At 41.3% G+C, this 15,659-nt stretch overlaps 1 protein-coding gene across 1 annotated transcript in view; it reads right to left on the bottom strand.

Annotated features, from left to right (window-relative positions):
* Nucleotides 1-15,659, bottom strand: part of DOK6 (docking protein 6) — a 180,198-nt gene that overhangs the window by 162,609 nt on the left and 1,930 nt on the right. Inside the window, exon 2 of the mRNA XM_012725799.1 lies at nucleotides 12,363-12,545. Within this exon, the coding sequence (XP_012581253.1) occupies nucleotides 12,363-12,545 (183 nt within the window). The remainder of the gene's footprint in view (nucleotides 1-12,362; nucleotides 12,546-15,659) is intronic.

Here is a 15,659-nt window from a genome sequence, read left to right as displayed (position 1 = left end):
GCGGGGAGCAGAACAGGCGGATCGAGGAAGTCCACTGCTGAGGGGAGCAGCGGGCGGGTCAGCAGGGGTCTGCCACGCCACGTGGGTCACCTCCGGGGCGGGGGATGGAACTCGTGCGGCTGTGGCTTCGGAGAGCTGCATACTGCAGGGCTTTAACCCGCTGCACCATCAGGGAGGGCCCTGACCTCCATTTTTTAAAAGCATTTGCTGTAGAAAACTTTCCGTGACAAATCTGTCGCAGCCCTGTGGAAAGCCATCTCCTTTCCCTTTCTTGTCAGTTCAAGCCCATGCGCATCTTCTCAAGGTCCTAGCGGCCATCCCCTGAGACGCGGAAGCCAGCCAGGGGCGGTGCAGAGCTGAGCCGGGTGTTGCGCGGTGAACTTGCTGCGGTGTGGACACTCTTGCACCTCAGGCCACGCCTGAGACTGACATAAGCTGCACTCTGTGTCCCCTCCATAAACAGTTCAAACTGAAAAAGGACCGACTCTGCATTTCCCAGTGTCTGTGGTGAGGAATCCCACCTGCGGGCACCGGCTAGCAAGGCCACAGCCCCCGGCACGGACACGCTCCTCCCCAAGCGCTCCCACTTCTCCACAAGCCACCCGCCGCCACCCCACGCCACCAGCGCCGAGAACGCCCCTGGCCTTGCACTTGGGGCGCTGCCTTAACCTTCCTCAGCCTTCCTGGCCTGTTCAGGTGCGACTTCCCTTTGACCCTTCTCGGCCTTGTCGGTTCTCCCTGGGGGCAGCGTCTGCGCCCCGGGTCAGCCGCTGAACCACACGCCCCCTGCTCCGAGGCTGAGCGGGCTTGAGTCAACCCCGGGCGCGCCCAGCCACGGCGGCAGGTGCAGGTCCCACAAAACGACGCATTCCGGGCACGTCGCGACGGAGTTTTTGCCATTTAGACACAGCTAATGTCCACCTGATGTTTATGATCTAAGAGAGAGCCCTCCCCCCCCTCCCCCCAGTTACGTACCGGGGAATACGGATGAACCACACACAGGATGGTATTCGGAAGCAGAGGCTGTGGGAGGCGAGACCTCCACGCTGCCCACGCTGCCCTGCTGGCCTGTCCACTCTGCCCTTCCTGCTGCCCGGGGATGGCGACCAGGCGGGTAACATCCCTGACACCCCAAGTGCCTTCCATGTGGCTACGTGGGACATCTCCTTTAACCCTCAAAATAACGTACTGGGCCCATAATCATTCTAATTTGATAAGGGGCCATAGTTACAGTCCTTGCTCTTGCCATCGTATGCGCTTTTAGAGAAATGTAAAATACAGCAGTACAAAAATTAAGTAGTAGAGGCTCAAATTTAAGGGGTTCGTTCCTGTGCTTGCCGTCTAGTCCATGGAACAGAGGAACACTTAAACTAAAATGGAAAGGACCAGTGTGTTGGGTTTAATAAGCTGAGCAGGAAAAGAAGTCCTTTCGGCTCAGTAATAACTGGTGCAAAGACTTAGTGGAGAGTTCAGCGGCCGCGGGTGGGTGGACTGGGACGCAAGTCACAGGTGGGAAGGAGGCCACGGCGTTGGCAGACTCACGAAGCAGGTGCTGGCACTCGGCACGTTTTTGTGTTCCTTCCACACCCATGCCACGCGCTTCCTAAATGCTGCATAAACAATGTGCGTTAAAGACTGCAGTACAGGGATGTTGGTCTGCAGCCCACTGAGCAAAGAACACAAGCTCGGGGTGAAGGGATGAAAGGCTATTGAAGTCAGTGGCCAGTATGTCAGAAAGCAAGGAAAAGATTTATTGGTTGGCTGGAGGCTTCATAAAGCTGGTGTATGCCTACAAGTCAGCATGGGCAATAAAGAATGTAATTCAGTACACAACTCCCTTTCATTGCAGGGGTGAGGAGGAAGCAAACGTGTGGATGGCACATTTCATTAGAGAAAGAGACAGAGAGAATTCAATCATACACCATACTCATCGGACCAGCCACCTTCAAAACAAGAACGACAAACGCAATTCCCATTGCCTCTCATGCAGCTAGATCCCCACGCATTTATCCTTTGGATCTATCAGGACAAAAAAGAGACAACTTTTGTTGTCTCTTTACCTGCATAAAGGTGATAGCGATTAACATAAGGTGGGCACCACGTATTAGTCTAAAGTGATGTTATTTTAACAGTTTCCAAAGCAGAGAGATGTTGAACCACGCTTTATTCCTCATAAAAGCTTCATGTGCTGAAGATTCATGAATGAACACCAGGTAAAATTACAGCATAAATGAGGGAAACTGAGATTAAGGAGATCCGGTTTTACTCAGTGTTGTATATAAATGGTAAGTCTAAATAAACAAAAGCTGAGAGAACTATTTAGAGTTCCTTAACTTTACAAAAATTGGCAAAATCAGAGCTTTTCTTGGGAAAGGTATTCTTCCCAGCAGCAAGATGAGGCTACACTGAGGCTGTATGTCAAAGAAATTCCAGCATAAATGCCAGATACAGAAATCAAAGTTCTTCTTGCACTAAATTCAATTCAGAACTCTTAACATGCTACTCAAACTACTGAGATCTTTTCTTCCTTCTTCGAGGGCTAGATAGCTCAGCAAGTTCTAGATTCTGAAAGGGATAGGAGTATAATAATTATGCTTATAGCAATAATTGTCCCTGAGAAAATGCAAGGAAGAATTGTGAAAAAGAAAGCTTCCAAAAGAGCCCGACTGCTAATCAACCATTGGGCTGTCAACCATTGACTGTCTTCATGTCAGCCTGGGCTTGTGTATCTGTAAGATGGAACATTTGTACAGGAAATGGCATTTATACTTAGAATGTTTGCAGTTCTAATGGTGACTGTTATATAAGTGCATTTATTCTCATTTATTAATTTTTGAGTTCTTTGTAGATCTTTGGATAGTAGATCTTGGATAGCAATTTGTCAATGTATAGTGTGGAAATATTTTCTCCCGTTCACTAGAGTGTCTCTATGATTTAGTTTCTTTTGCTTCTATGTCATCCAATTGTTTATATTCCCTTTTATTTTTTTGCTTGCTGTTGGCTAAAAATCCACAAAGACCTCATTGAAACTTCAAACTTTAAAAGGACATCTGCCGTACTTTCCAGCAATTCCACTCCTAAATATCTACCTACAGAGCACAACAACACTAATTCAAAAGGAAACCTGCTCGTTCATGTTTACTACGGTGCTTCTTATAGACAAGACCCAAGGGGCCCGAGACAGGTGAGAGGGTAAAGAAAATGTGGTATGCAGAGACAATGAAGTATCACTCAACAATCAAAACGGATAAAGACACACCACTGGTGGCAACCCAGAAGGAGCTGGGAGGGGTTATCCTAAGTGAAGAAGGAAGGGAGCTGGATGTCACAAACAAGAAATTTGACAACTTTCCATATGAATGAAAAAGCCCACTCTGAAAGTGATCCCCAAGAGAAATGAAGATGCCACGCATGACATTGAACAGGCATGTGGGCAACGCACACTGGACTCCAGTTACCCCCAACCTTCCTTCATACTCCAGTCCTCACCGCAGGAAAAATCATCTTTCTATAAAAATTATCTCCTCACATTTCTCTAGTGGGTTCCCAAATCCTCAATATGAAATAGAGCCTTCAGAAAGAAACAAGCCAACTCAGTCATGACATGCTTCGCAAAGATCTAAACACACTTGAAGGTTAAACCCGTAAAAGATAAAGAGAAATACAAGTTAATGTAAAATAAAGAAAATCTAAATTTTTAGAATGGAATAATTTGACATGCTAACCATTATAAACTGCATTTTATGACATATAATGAAGAAGTCTGAATTATTACTTATTGTCCCTGAAAACTTAATGCAGATTTTTTTAAATATTTATTTATTCGTACAGAACTTGGGAACAGGCCAGAGATGCAGAGGGTGAGAGGCTTCACCAGAGACAGAGTGGGGAGCAGAACAGGCAGATCAATGAAGTACACTGCTGAGGGGAGCAGCGGGCGGGTCAGGAGAGGTCTGCCACGCCATGTGGTCACCTCCGGGGCAGGCGGGAATGGAACTCATGCGGAAGTGGCTTTAGCTTCTCAGTGCTGTGCTTTAACCCACTGCGCCACCAGGGAGGGCCAATGCAGATATTTTTAAAAACCAAATAGCTTTTCCACTGTTTATATATTATTTATTTATTTATTTTTATTTTATTTTTATTACAAAAGTTTATTTTGACATCATTTTGTACATTTTTTTTTCCATCTCAATTGTAATCCCCGCGGGTTTCCCATCACCAAGTCACCCATGTGCCATCACCATAATCCTGTGCATTTCCCTCCCCCCCACCCCGTTTTTTATCCCATACCCCACTCCACCCCCACAAAATGCCTCTGGTATATGGTTGTTCATTATTTTTGTTATTTTCCACCTGGTCCATTATACTCCTGCTATGAGTGAAACCACCTGGTATTTTTCTTTCTCTTCTGGCTTATCTCACTAAGCATGATCTTTTCCAGCTCCATCCAAGTTGCTGCAAAAGACATGTGTTTCTCTTTTTTGGTTGCTGAGTAATATTCCATTGTATATATGTACCACTTCTTTCTAATCCAGTCATCTACTTTTGGGCATTTGGGCTGCTTCCATGTTTTTCCAATTGTAAATAAAGCAGCAATAAACATGGGGGTACAGGTATCTTTTTCAATCAGTGTTTTTGTGTCTTTTGGATAGATACCTAGGAGTGGGATTGCTGGGTCATAGGGAAGCTCCATGTTTAGCAGCTTGAGGAACCTCCAGACAGTTTTCCATAGTGGTTGTACTAGTTTGCATTCCCACCAGCAGTGCAGGAGAGTTCCTTTTTCTCCACATCCTCGCCAACAATTGTTGTTGCTAGTTGTTTGAAGATGTGCCATTCTCACTGGGGTGAGGTGGTATCTCATTGTGGTTTTAATTTGCATCTCCCTTATTACGAGTGATGTTGAACATTTTTTCATATGCCTGTTGGCCATCTGCATTTCCTCTTTGGAGAAGTGTCTTTTTAGCTCTACTGCCCATTTTTTGATGGGGTTGTTTACTTTATTTTTGTTGAGTTTCATCAGTTCTCCGTATATTTTTTCCACTGTTTATATTTTTAAAGGTTTTAATTTTCACTTCCAATTAGCTGTCTACAAAAAATTAAATGTGGATTGGAAGGAGGGAGGGATGTGGGGGCCTGTGGTGGTGACGGTGGGCGAGTGGGGGAGGGGAAAGTAACTCTTGTTTTAAAATGCACAATAATGTAAATAGCTATATAAATAAAATAAATGTCTAATGTTCAACACTGAATTTAATTTAATCCAATCAATTCTGATAGCAGGTATAGAGGAAAAGGATTTCCTTTTCCACTAAAGGTTTCCTTTCCCACTTAAGCATCTCATGTAATATCAACTTACTTACGAGACTATTTTCCTCTGTGCAGTGAGTGTGGAAACAGCAGTGAAAGTCAACTTTTCTGGTGACTGCCAAGGAGGATGGGAGGTGAAAAAAATCGAATAATATCGAGAAACAAACTGCCCACTCACATTTTTAAAAGAAAATACTCAGAATAGCTGGATATTAGCTTCCAAAAAATTGCTGAATAGTTTCAGGTGGCTGAATTTGTATTCATGTGGTTTTTAAAAACATAAATGGAAACTGCATACATCACATGAACAAATTATTTCTGTTGCTTCAAAATCAATGGCTGCTCATTGCCATATGTATTTCAAATTAGTATTTTCAGTTGTTTATAAAACCAAAAGTTAAAGACTTCCATGAGCAGGGCAGTCTGAATGTGACCTTCTCCATTTAGTTTGTGACCTGCATGACAGTCGAAGCGAAGCAATCTCAAGAACTATCCAGAGAACTATCCAGATAACTAGGGGCTAAGTCAGGCCACTGTCTGTGCTCTGGTTTATGATCAATGCACATTCCACTCTGTTGGGGAGAGAGTGTGTGTCAAGAAAAGGACCCTCCAGCCTCACAACACCCTTGGTAGAAGTGACACTAGCAAAGCTTCAAGTCACACAGAGCATCACACAAAAGCCTCTGAATGCGTAATAAACACACTTTCTGCTAAGGGGCTGTGGATGTCCCCAGACGGCTGCTTCAACCGAGGAGCTGTAGTCTTTACCATGAGATCAAAGTGATGTGCACTTGGTAACAGCTACCCTTCAAAATCTGAGTTTTGATCTTTTTCTGGGCAAGCGATATGATGAGACCCTCTATAACCTTGAGGCTTTTCACATATGATACAGTATTCAAAGGACGAAGTAAAATAATCAACACTTTATGATAAAAACAGGTTACAAGACTTTTGCCAACTCTAAGCTAACGAGAGTGGTTTTGAGCAAAGTTCGGGTGGGTTAGGCTAAGCTGTCTTGTTCGGACGATGATGTGTATCAGTATATTTCAATTTGGGATGTTTTCAACTTGCAGTGTGCAATTGGGATGTAATGGTATCATAAAATGAAGCTCTCTGTTGTTTTATTTCATTATCTTAAGATTTCCTAGTCCAATAGAATCTTCAAGTTCTTCATTTTAAAAACAATTTACACCCTTAATCTAACCCTTTGAATGGTACACATAAGTACTTTAGGTAAAATTAATTGACCTTTATGTATCATTATCCGACTTGACTAAAATGGGACCAACATTGCAATTCACCTGCTTCTCAGACACAGCATCTCTGACTTTCAGGATGTGAAGTCACACGAAAGCCACACAGCCAGCGGTGTGCTTTCCTGGGACCGCATCAGACCTGCATGCCTGGGCGACATTATTTACCTTGTCTCTTCACCACCCCAATTGCTGAAAATCTGAGACAGAACTTAGAGACAGAGCCGGGCTTGAAGCCTATCGACATTGCGATTTTAGGTCACATCCCCCTGTTGCGTTTGCAGATAACCATCAGACGTTTTTCTGTAGGTCAAATGGCTGAGGACATGACCAACAGGAAAAGAAGTTTCACTGCGATGTCAGCCGCACAGACATTATAGTTGCTGACAAAGCAGTGTTTTCTTGGCTCAGTGACAAAAACTCATAAACAAAACAAATAAAACCAAAGAGACCGGGGAAAATTTTTACCTAGAGAAAATGTTTTTCTTTGGTGGCAGATCGATATCTATCGTGTCTGAAAAAAACATTAAAGTGAGAATATTTTTAACCATTGAATGAAGCATTTGTTTTGAAATCAAAATAGAGAAACTAGAATAAATCCAATAGATCATTCTAATATGTGTATCACACTACACCAGCATCAAAGAGTTTAAATTTAGACTTGTGCTGATGCTAAACAAGGCAATACATTACTTTCAAATGAGTTCTATGCTATGCCTATTATTTCAATTTCTAAAAATAGTTTGTTTGGGATGCGCTCTTGAAACCTCCATGTCAAAATACATCAGTTTAGAAGTCCCAATGATGCATTTCCATTTGTGAAGAGCTTGCCTCATTTCTCCTCCACACTTTATAGCATAATTCTCCTCGATGGTGTTGGTGTCCTTCTGTGTGGGTGTGTGGGTCTGTGAGTTTTTCCTGTGTTATCCCGAGGATGCTCAGAGCTCTCTGGGATTAATCCTTAGAACACACCAAAACACCTACGACAAGTCAAGTCTACATCCCATGCCACAAATAAACAATTTAACAAGAAATGCATGTTTGCTCACCCCTAAGCCCCACTTTCGCTTTCCCTCCACCACTGCTTTGGGAAGTCTCGACTTCCTCTTTGCCCTGTCCCCTCTTCCCTCGTAGCTTCCTCCTCCCCATGCTCCTCCTCTCACAGAGCAATGAACCCATTCTTGATGCAGAGCCCACCCCTTAGAAAGCTTAGGAGACAACACAGGTTCCTATCACCATGGTCTCCCCTCCGAGGGAAGTAGGAAGGGGATTAAACGGATTTATGCTCCTCCTGTCATATTTCTGAACTATAATTCAGTCCATTTTGAAAAGCAAGACAGTTTAATAATGTGGAACAAAACTCCGTATCTCAGAAGATATCATAAAAGTTAGCTAGAATAACATCTATAAATTTTCCACTAGAATTACCTTTACCCAAACCTAGTCAGTTACACACATAAAGTATTTACAGTGCAACAAATTATTTTAACTAATGAATACACAATATGGACAAAAAGTTATTGTATTTCTTTTAGAAAGAGTAATTTAGTTTTACAAGTCTGTTTATTTTTCACTAGAATAATTACTAAAGAAATATGTCAAATCTAATTCCCTTTATAGAAAGACTTGAGCCTCAGAATTCTCATTATGCATTAAAAAGGTATTTAAAACACTATTCACTTACAACTAATAAGATTACCCTTTTAAAGCATTTTTTTTTTTGCAAACATAAAAATAAACAATTCACAGCTCAAAAGAAGACTATCCATGTCAAGGTGTTGGACACAGCATTTTTTTTAAAAGACTGTTAAACTCTGTCCAAATAATAAGCAATTTGACTTGGTCTCCAACTCATCTGTCTTATAAAAATAGGACCTTAAATGATAAAAAGTGCAAAGTATATATTCTTGACTAATACAACTTGAGAGAAATGTACACTATTTTAAACATACAACAGGAAAGATTAAATTCTCAGACTCATAAGCCACAATTTTTGGCACATATTTAATTAAGATTTAAAAATCTTAATTTAAAAAATAAAAGTGTAATAGTTTACAAATGCAGCGATCACTCATATATGTGATCGATAACCTTCTCGAATGATTTGTTAAAGAAGTCGTTATGCACTGACGTCTCTAAAGAAATCAGTTCTTTTTTGTTCTGGCCATCACAAATTCCGCATTTCATTAATTGTCTTTACAACTTACTCACATAAACATCAACAATGGAGCCGAAAGGACCATTTTTTTTTTTAATCATTATCTTCAAGCACTTTAGATGAGGGCTAGTATATTTCTTGCACCAGAACTGAATTGAATTAAAAAATAATTGCCAGCTGACCTCACCCTATTATTCAGCATTGCAAAAGAGAAGTAGAGGAGATCTGAAATGAAAAGTGATCAAAGGAATCAAGATTTAAAAACAGACTCTCTTGACACATACAGTACTCAAATATATTAAGTCATATAGAGGACAATATGATTTAATTACTCCAGCTTACATTAATTATCCCTTACTCAAACCCAATAGTGCAAACTGACTTTCAATGAGGTGAGTGAATAGTTAAGTATTTTAAATAAATGAGTAGACTGTCCTTTAAAAAGATTCACATTTTGGTAGGAGACAGAGTGGGACAGAGAAGTAGATTAAGAGGATGTGGTCTATACCCACAATGGAATACTACTCAGCTATAAAAAGATACACTCTTGCCATTTTTGACAGCATGGATGGAACCACAGGGGATGATGCTGAATTAAGAGAGAGTCAGAAGGAAAAAGACAAATACCAAATGCTTTAACTCACATGGGAAATAGAAAATAAAGCAAACGAAACTCAATCAAAACTAACCCAAGAAGTCTGACTGAAGAGCTGAGGTTACCAGAAGGGAAGGCTCGGGGTCTGGGATTCAAGCTGGAAGTGGGGTTATCAGTTCTGTGGGGTGGGTGTTGTGTAGGGACACGCATCTGAAGAGGTGTGAGCTGTTGCCCATAACTGCATCCAGTGCCATAGACCATGTCACCACAATTAAACACAAATCTTGTTCTACCTGCAAAACTTGAAAATACTGTAAACTTTTAATTTTAAAGTTTTCAGAAATATCTTGACTGTAACTAAAATGCAAATATCTCAGAAATTGCATAAGTAATCCCTAATGCAATAAATCTTACTATTTTTATATACATAATGAAGTATCTGCCTTTTCTACTAAAGAATCATTTGTGGTGCTGGTATGATAATTTACAAAAAACTATTAACATTAGTACCCTTATTGCTTATAATCATGATTTTATTGCAATATACAGGTTCATACATTACTTCAGACACTTGTAAGGAAACTCATTTTTATTTCAGAAATAATATATTATTATGACTGAAAATTCAGACAAGTAAAATTTACAAATACATTTTAATTTCTCTTCACAAAAGTAACTGCTTTCTAACATTTTCAGATTGCCCAAATTTACATATTTCCAATAACTCTGGAGTTCTTTAGGATCAGTCTTCCACACCTAACCATTTATCAGCACCTTCACCGTAATCAACATCCTAAGTATCCAGTCTTCAAAGCTTCAGTTTTAATGATGTCACAAGTCTAATTTATGGATTCCATTTATTTAAATCTTCTCTTTGTTACATTTTAATTATTTCCTTTTTAAATGTGCAAATAGTGAACACAAAGCACTCATATACCTGAGTTATTTTCTTCTGCTTCATTATTCTGATTATCACAGTCTGATTAACCAGTAAACAACTCTAAGTATAATCAGGTTATTGAATTTTTTTTTAATTTAGTATGAAATATTCAGCTCTCTCTCTGAAATCCGCACTAATATACTCTCATCATATCACAATCAGTAACTATAACCAAAAAAATTTACGATCTAAATCATTTATAAGCCTTTGTGCAAAGTTTGGCTTTGGGGCGAATCCAAAATCTGTGAAGCGGCGCATAAAAGTGAGTAAACCTTTCAGCCTGAAATCTTCAATCCTATTTTTAGATTTTTCTAAAGAAAATTTCTGAAACCAGCTACAGCATGCGGCTGGGCACTGACCGCCATTTCTTTTCCTGCTGGTGGGGCTGAGGGAGCCAGGAGGAAGTACAATCGCAGAGCAGCGAAACAGGCGGAGATAAGCCAACACATTCGATCGTTTTTAAAACTACTGTTGGGTTGATTAATGCTGAATGTATCTCCCCATGCACATTCAAGTATAGCCGATGAAACTTAAACGTACAATTTTCAGAGCTCTTCCATGGTGAATGTCTTCCACTGTATTTTTTTTGAAGATTTAATTTTATTTATTTATGCATGTAAGAACTGGGGTGCAGCCCAGAGTTTCAGGGGGTGAGAGGATCCACCAGAGACAGTGGGGAGCAGAACAGGCCGACTTTCTGAAACACACTGCTGAAGGGAGCAGTGGAGAGACAGGAGGTCTGCAGGGCCCTGTGGGTCACTCCCTGGCTGGGGATGGAACAAGCACTTGTAGGCTGGTGATTGCTTCATAGTACTGGGTTTTAACCTCTATGCCACCGGTGGCCCCTGAATTTTTACTTATAATACTACCTTTTCTACATTAAGATGTTTTCCTATCCGGTGCCTCGCTGGCGGCACAACAGGTTAAAATACAGCACTATGAAGCTGTCCGCAGCCACTGCAGCATAAGTTGGATCCCCGGCCAGGGAGGGAGCCCCAGGGCTCAGCAGACCTCTCCTGTCTCCCGCTGCTTCCCTCAGCAGTGGGTTTCAGTAGAGCTTCCTATTCTGCTCCCCACTCTGTCATGGGTCAATCTTCTCACCCCCTGCACCTCTGACCTGTACCCCAGCTCTTGAATGCATGAATTATCTTTTTTTTAAAAAGACATTTTCCTATTCTCTTTAACCAACCAAGTGATGCTCCCGCAAGATTATCTTCATATTTCCTTGCCAAACTTTTGTGAATTTTCTGCCATCACCTCCTGATTTAATGTTAATCTAGAAATTTCAAATTAGGCCACATACATGAATTGCCATCACCAGGCTGCTGTCCTGGGGCAAGGAATCAAGCCGCTACTTAATTTAATGTTAAAATATTTAAAACATAGTGGAATGTTTTATAAGTAACAGAAGTTTTTTCCCACAAATGACCATAAAAAGGAAGCTGCCTAAGGAGTTAAGACTCAAATAAGGAGAGACGGATAGAGGAGGAAGTTACCCCACTGTGTGTGGGGTGTGGTGGGGATTTACCTATCACAAGAAAGGAGAAGGGGGTTAAGAGGAGGAAGGAGCAGGAGAGGAAGCATGCTGCGCGGAGACACGCCATTTTGTTTTCAGGACTTTGGGTGTTTAGTTCTTTATACATTTCCCAGACGATTCCACAAACTTAGCATTTTGGAAACAAGCTCTCAATGCTTTCATGAAATGCAGTGTTGATGAACATCCCTTCTAAGTAATTCTTCTAATATATATGACAGATGACAGTCACCCTCGGAATTATTCAACGACTCCCTCATATGCACAAAGCTGCCTGCAGCACAGTCAGGTGAGTCAAAGGCTAAAGAGGCCTCCTCCCTGGTGGCACAAGGCATTAAGTAAGACCCAGCACCATGAAGCTCTCTGCAGCCACTGCAGCAGCTGGATCCCAGGGAGTGACCCATAGGTGCAGCAGATTCTCCCTGTCTCCCCGCTGCTCCCTCAGCAGTCAGTTGGCCTGTTCTGCTCCCCACTCTGTCTCTGGTGAATCCTCGCACCCTCTTGCACCTCAGGCCTGCACCCCAGCTCTTGTGGGCATGAATAAATAAATCTTTAAAAAAAATGGCTAAAGGCCACACCTGGACAGATAACGTGAAAGAGGCACAGGGCTGGTCTAACTCTGCTGCACTCAGGTGGGGAAACGGAGCCAGTGAAGCCAGGGGCACCCACAGCGCTTCAATCTGGACACAGGGCGGTGTGTCAGTTGCTCTCTGCCCGTCCCTGGCATTTACAGCTCGGAATGCATCATCTCTAGGGAAAGACTATGGGCGGTTAACAAAAATTGTGAACTGTACACAGTTCTCGAATCCAGCTCACTCAGTTCAAGGACATCTACAGTCTCCTAAGAACTAGGACCAAGATCAAAACCACTCAACTGTTGGGGGAAGGGGAGTTAACCAATTTAGTGTGTGTGTGTGTGTGTGTGTGTGTGTGTGTGTATGAAAAGGCATCTGATTTCTAGCTGTTATCAAGCAATGCACACAAACATGCATATTTGTATACATGCACACATAGGACAAGAATAATATGTGTAATATACATGGCTCACCCTGAAATATGGTTTAGTAAGAGAGAGACTTTCACAGCTCCATCCATTCTGTTCAGAGATCTTGGATGTTCTCACATTTAATAAACATAATCAAGGGTATTCCCCAGAGAGGAACTGAAAATACAAATCTGAGAGCTAACTGGATGAATGTAATCTAGAAAACACAAAACACAAGAGTTTTTTTCCTATGCAAAGATTAGGTGGCCTCGCCTGGTGAACAGATATCTGAGGTTTGCAGACATTACATTCACAACGTAAATAGGAAGGGATTAATCCAGCAATGTTTAATGACATCAGCTTTTAGTATTTGCAGTAATTCTGTCCTCATCTTCACATACTATTTTAACTTCGTATTGACCAAGATTATCCTATGTGTCTATTTCCATAAACAGAACTGGGAAATAGAAAGATTCAGTAATTATGATCTCAATTTTCAGACATTTCTTCTTTAAACAATGCCATCTCAAATTCTTGTGGACAGATAAGGTTCTTTTTAGGTGGAAATGTAAATTACCCAGGTTAGACAAGGCAATCTTCAAAGAGATTAATAAGACAATACTTAATCACAGCATAAAAGGTGGCCAAAAATCTGCCTTCAGAAAAATTATTGTCTAGTGCTAATGAGCTTCCCTTTGTGTTTTGCAAGTAGAGTCCTTTGTTCACATTTCTATGTCTTTGCATTCACTTCTGATCATCTTAGAATATATTCGTGGATCTTCACCTGGTGATACAAAAGGTAATCTTTTAAGCTACAGCATAGCTGGTCTACACAAGGCTTTTCAGTCCCTCCGGCCAGTACCTGCTCTCCTTCCTGATGTGCCAGGACCGCATGCGTGCCTGTGTTTTACCACTAGCTTTCTAATAACTCTGTCTCAGTATTTCTGCTGTCCTCACTCAGCCAGGTATGATTTTAAATTCAGAATAGGTAGCTCCTTAATCCTCACCAAGTTGTTCAGTGTCTAGAATGCACAACTCGCCTGGATGAAGCACAACTTGTAAAACACAGTGGACACACCAAGATGTAAAAGGCATAGGCCCCGCTCTTGGCGCATCAACAAGTGTCTTAGAAGTGGCCATTGAATAGTAAATTAAATAGTGTGGGGAATTAGGAAGCTAAAGAAAAGTGAGATCTGACGAGGCCTTTTCCTAAATAATAATAATGGCAAAGTGCATACTAGTGAAGACTAATTTGTGGTCCAGAGTTTAGAAAAGCAGAACCAAACATCTGTTGGAAAGCTTTATAGGTAATGGCCAACTTGAAAACTTTGAGGGACTTTTCAATAACCTTCCTTCAATCATAGGACTTTCCAAATTTGATGATAGATAACTGGTACAGAGATAAGTAATAAGAAGGTGATAGATAAGATGCATGTTTAGATGGTTGGTTGGATGGATGGATGGATGGAGGAACGGACAGATGGATGGACGGACAGGCAAATGGACGGATGGACATCTCTTTTAGTCTAAGGAATGAGCAATACATGAAAGTTTTGTATTTTTCCCCCAAAAAAAATGTTGTTGTAAAATTAATCACAGTGAAAGTGAGAAGTTTTATATCCATATTTCTCACTTTCAGGTTTCTTTCTTCATACAGATCTCTAATTATCCTCCTTTTCTTTTTAGGCATGTGTTTATCTTTTCAAATCCACTCTCTGTTTCCTCTTCACTGTAGCAGAAACAAAAAATATTTAGCTACTATTTTTTTTTAATCATGTACCCTGATCCCTCTCTTATTATGTCACAGACTTCAGGTGACGCAGAGACAAAGGGAAACAAGGCAAACAATTGGCGGCGCAGTAACAAAGATGGAGGCTGTCTCGTGAGTATTAGCAAGCATGGAAGCTGGCAGGAGGCGGAACTTATCATCATGCTCACCTTGGATCAGGGGGAAAAGTTTATCATTCCTTCCCTACCCATCAGAGAGTTTATCTGATGACAACCATAAGGGAAATCTCTCTTTAGTTTCCTATGATTACACAAAGACTCCCTCTGCATTCCCGCTTCTGTCTTGGAGAAGATGTCTAGGAAGAAAATGATAGCCATGATCAAGCAAGCTGCATAAAATAATTTGGATTCAGAAGTGTTTGACTCATCTCATGTACTTTAAATATTATTGTGAAAGTGGGCTAAGCACTTTACAAAACTGAAGACTGACATCACCCTGAGCGTGACCAAAGACCCCAGCTACAGTTCACCATCCGTCTGTCTAATGATTTCTCGCTCCATCATACCAAACTGAGCGGAGCCCCCAGTTAGCCCGAGATTAGGGACAGAAAGCAGAGAGGGGTGTTGGGTGGAGTAGTTCTGCCTCCGGAGCTCAGAACTAAACAGCGATGACCTGTGTTTTCCAAGAAATGGGAGAATTTAGTGTGAGTGGTTCTCAGAGTGGGGGAACAAGAGGGTAATTACATGGGGGGCCATTGGCTTTCCTGCTCACAAAGACCATGACTGGATTTTAAAATTAAGAGGGATTTTTAAAATGACACTGACTTTATGAGATGACAGACAAAAATTCATATACTTGCTGGTCACTGACATCCACCTTGACTTTGTTCATAATACAAATTAATGAACTGACGGTCTACTTGTTTATTATCAGCAAAGGAATCCACAGGAGCTACAGGGCGTCTCTGTTTTCATTTTCAAGTTTCTAAAGAGATTACATGGTTCAGTGATTACATTCCAGGATTCACTCGATGCAGTTGGTTAGTGAACAACTGTATAAAGCACTATCCCTCAGATATGTGGGTACAGAACACAAGGCAATTCTTATTGTATTTAACAAAAATTGACTAATATTAAATAATCACTTATTAATACTGGGGAT

This window comes from Condylura cristata, unplaced genomic scaffold (assembly GCF_000260355.1).
Source record: "Condylura cristata isolate star-nosed mole 26May11 unplaced genomic scaffold, ConCri1.0 scaffold00016, whole genome shotgun sequence".
Classification (NCBI taxonomy): Eukaryota; Metazoa; Chordata; class Mammalia; order Eulipotyphla; family Talpidae; genus Condylura; species Condylura cristata.
This window is presented reverse-complemented; position numbering and strand designations above follow the sequence as displayed.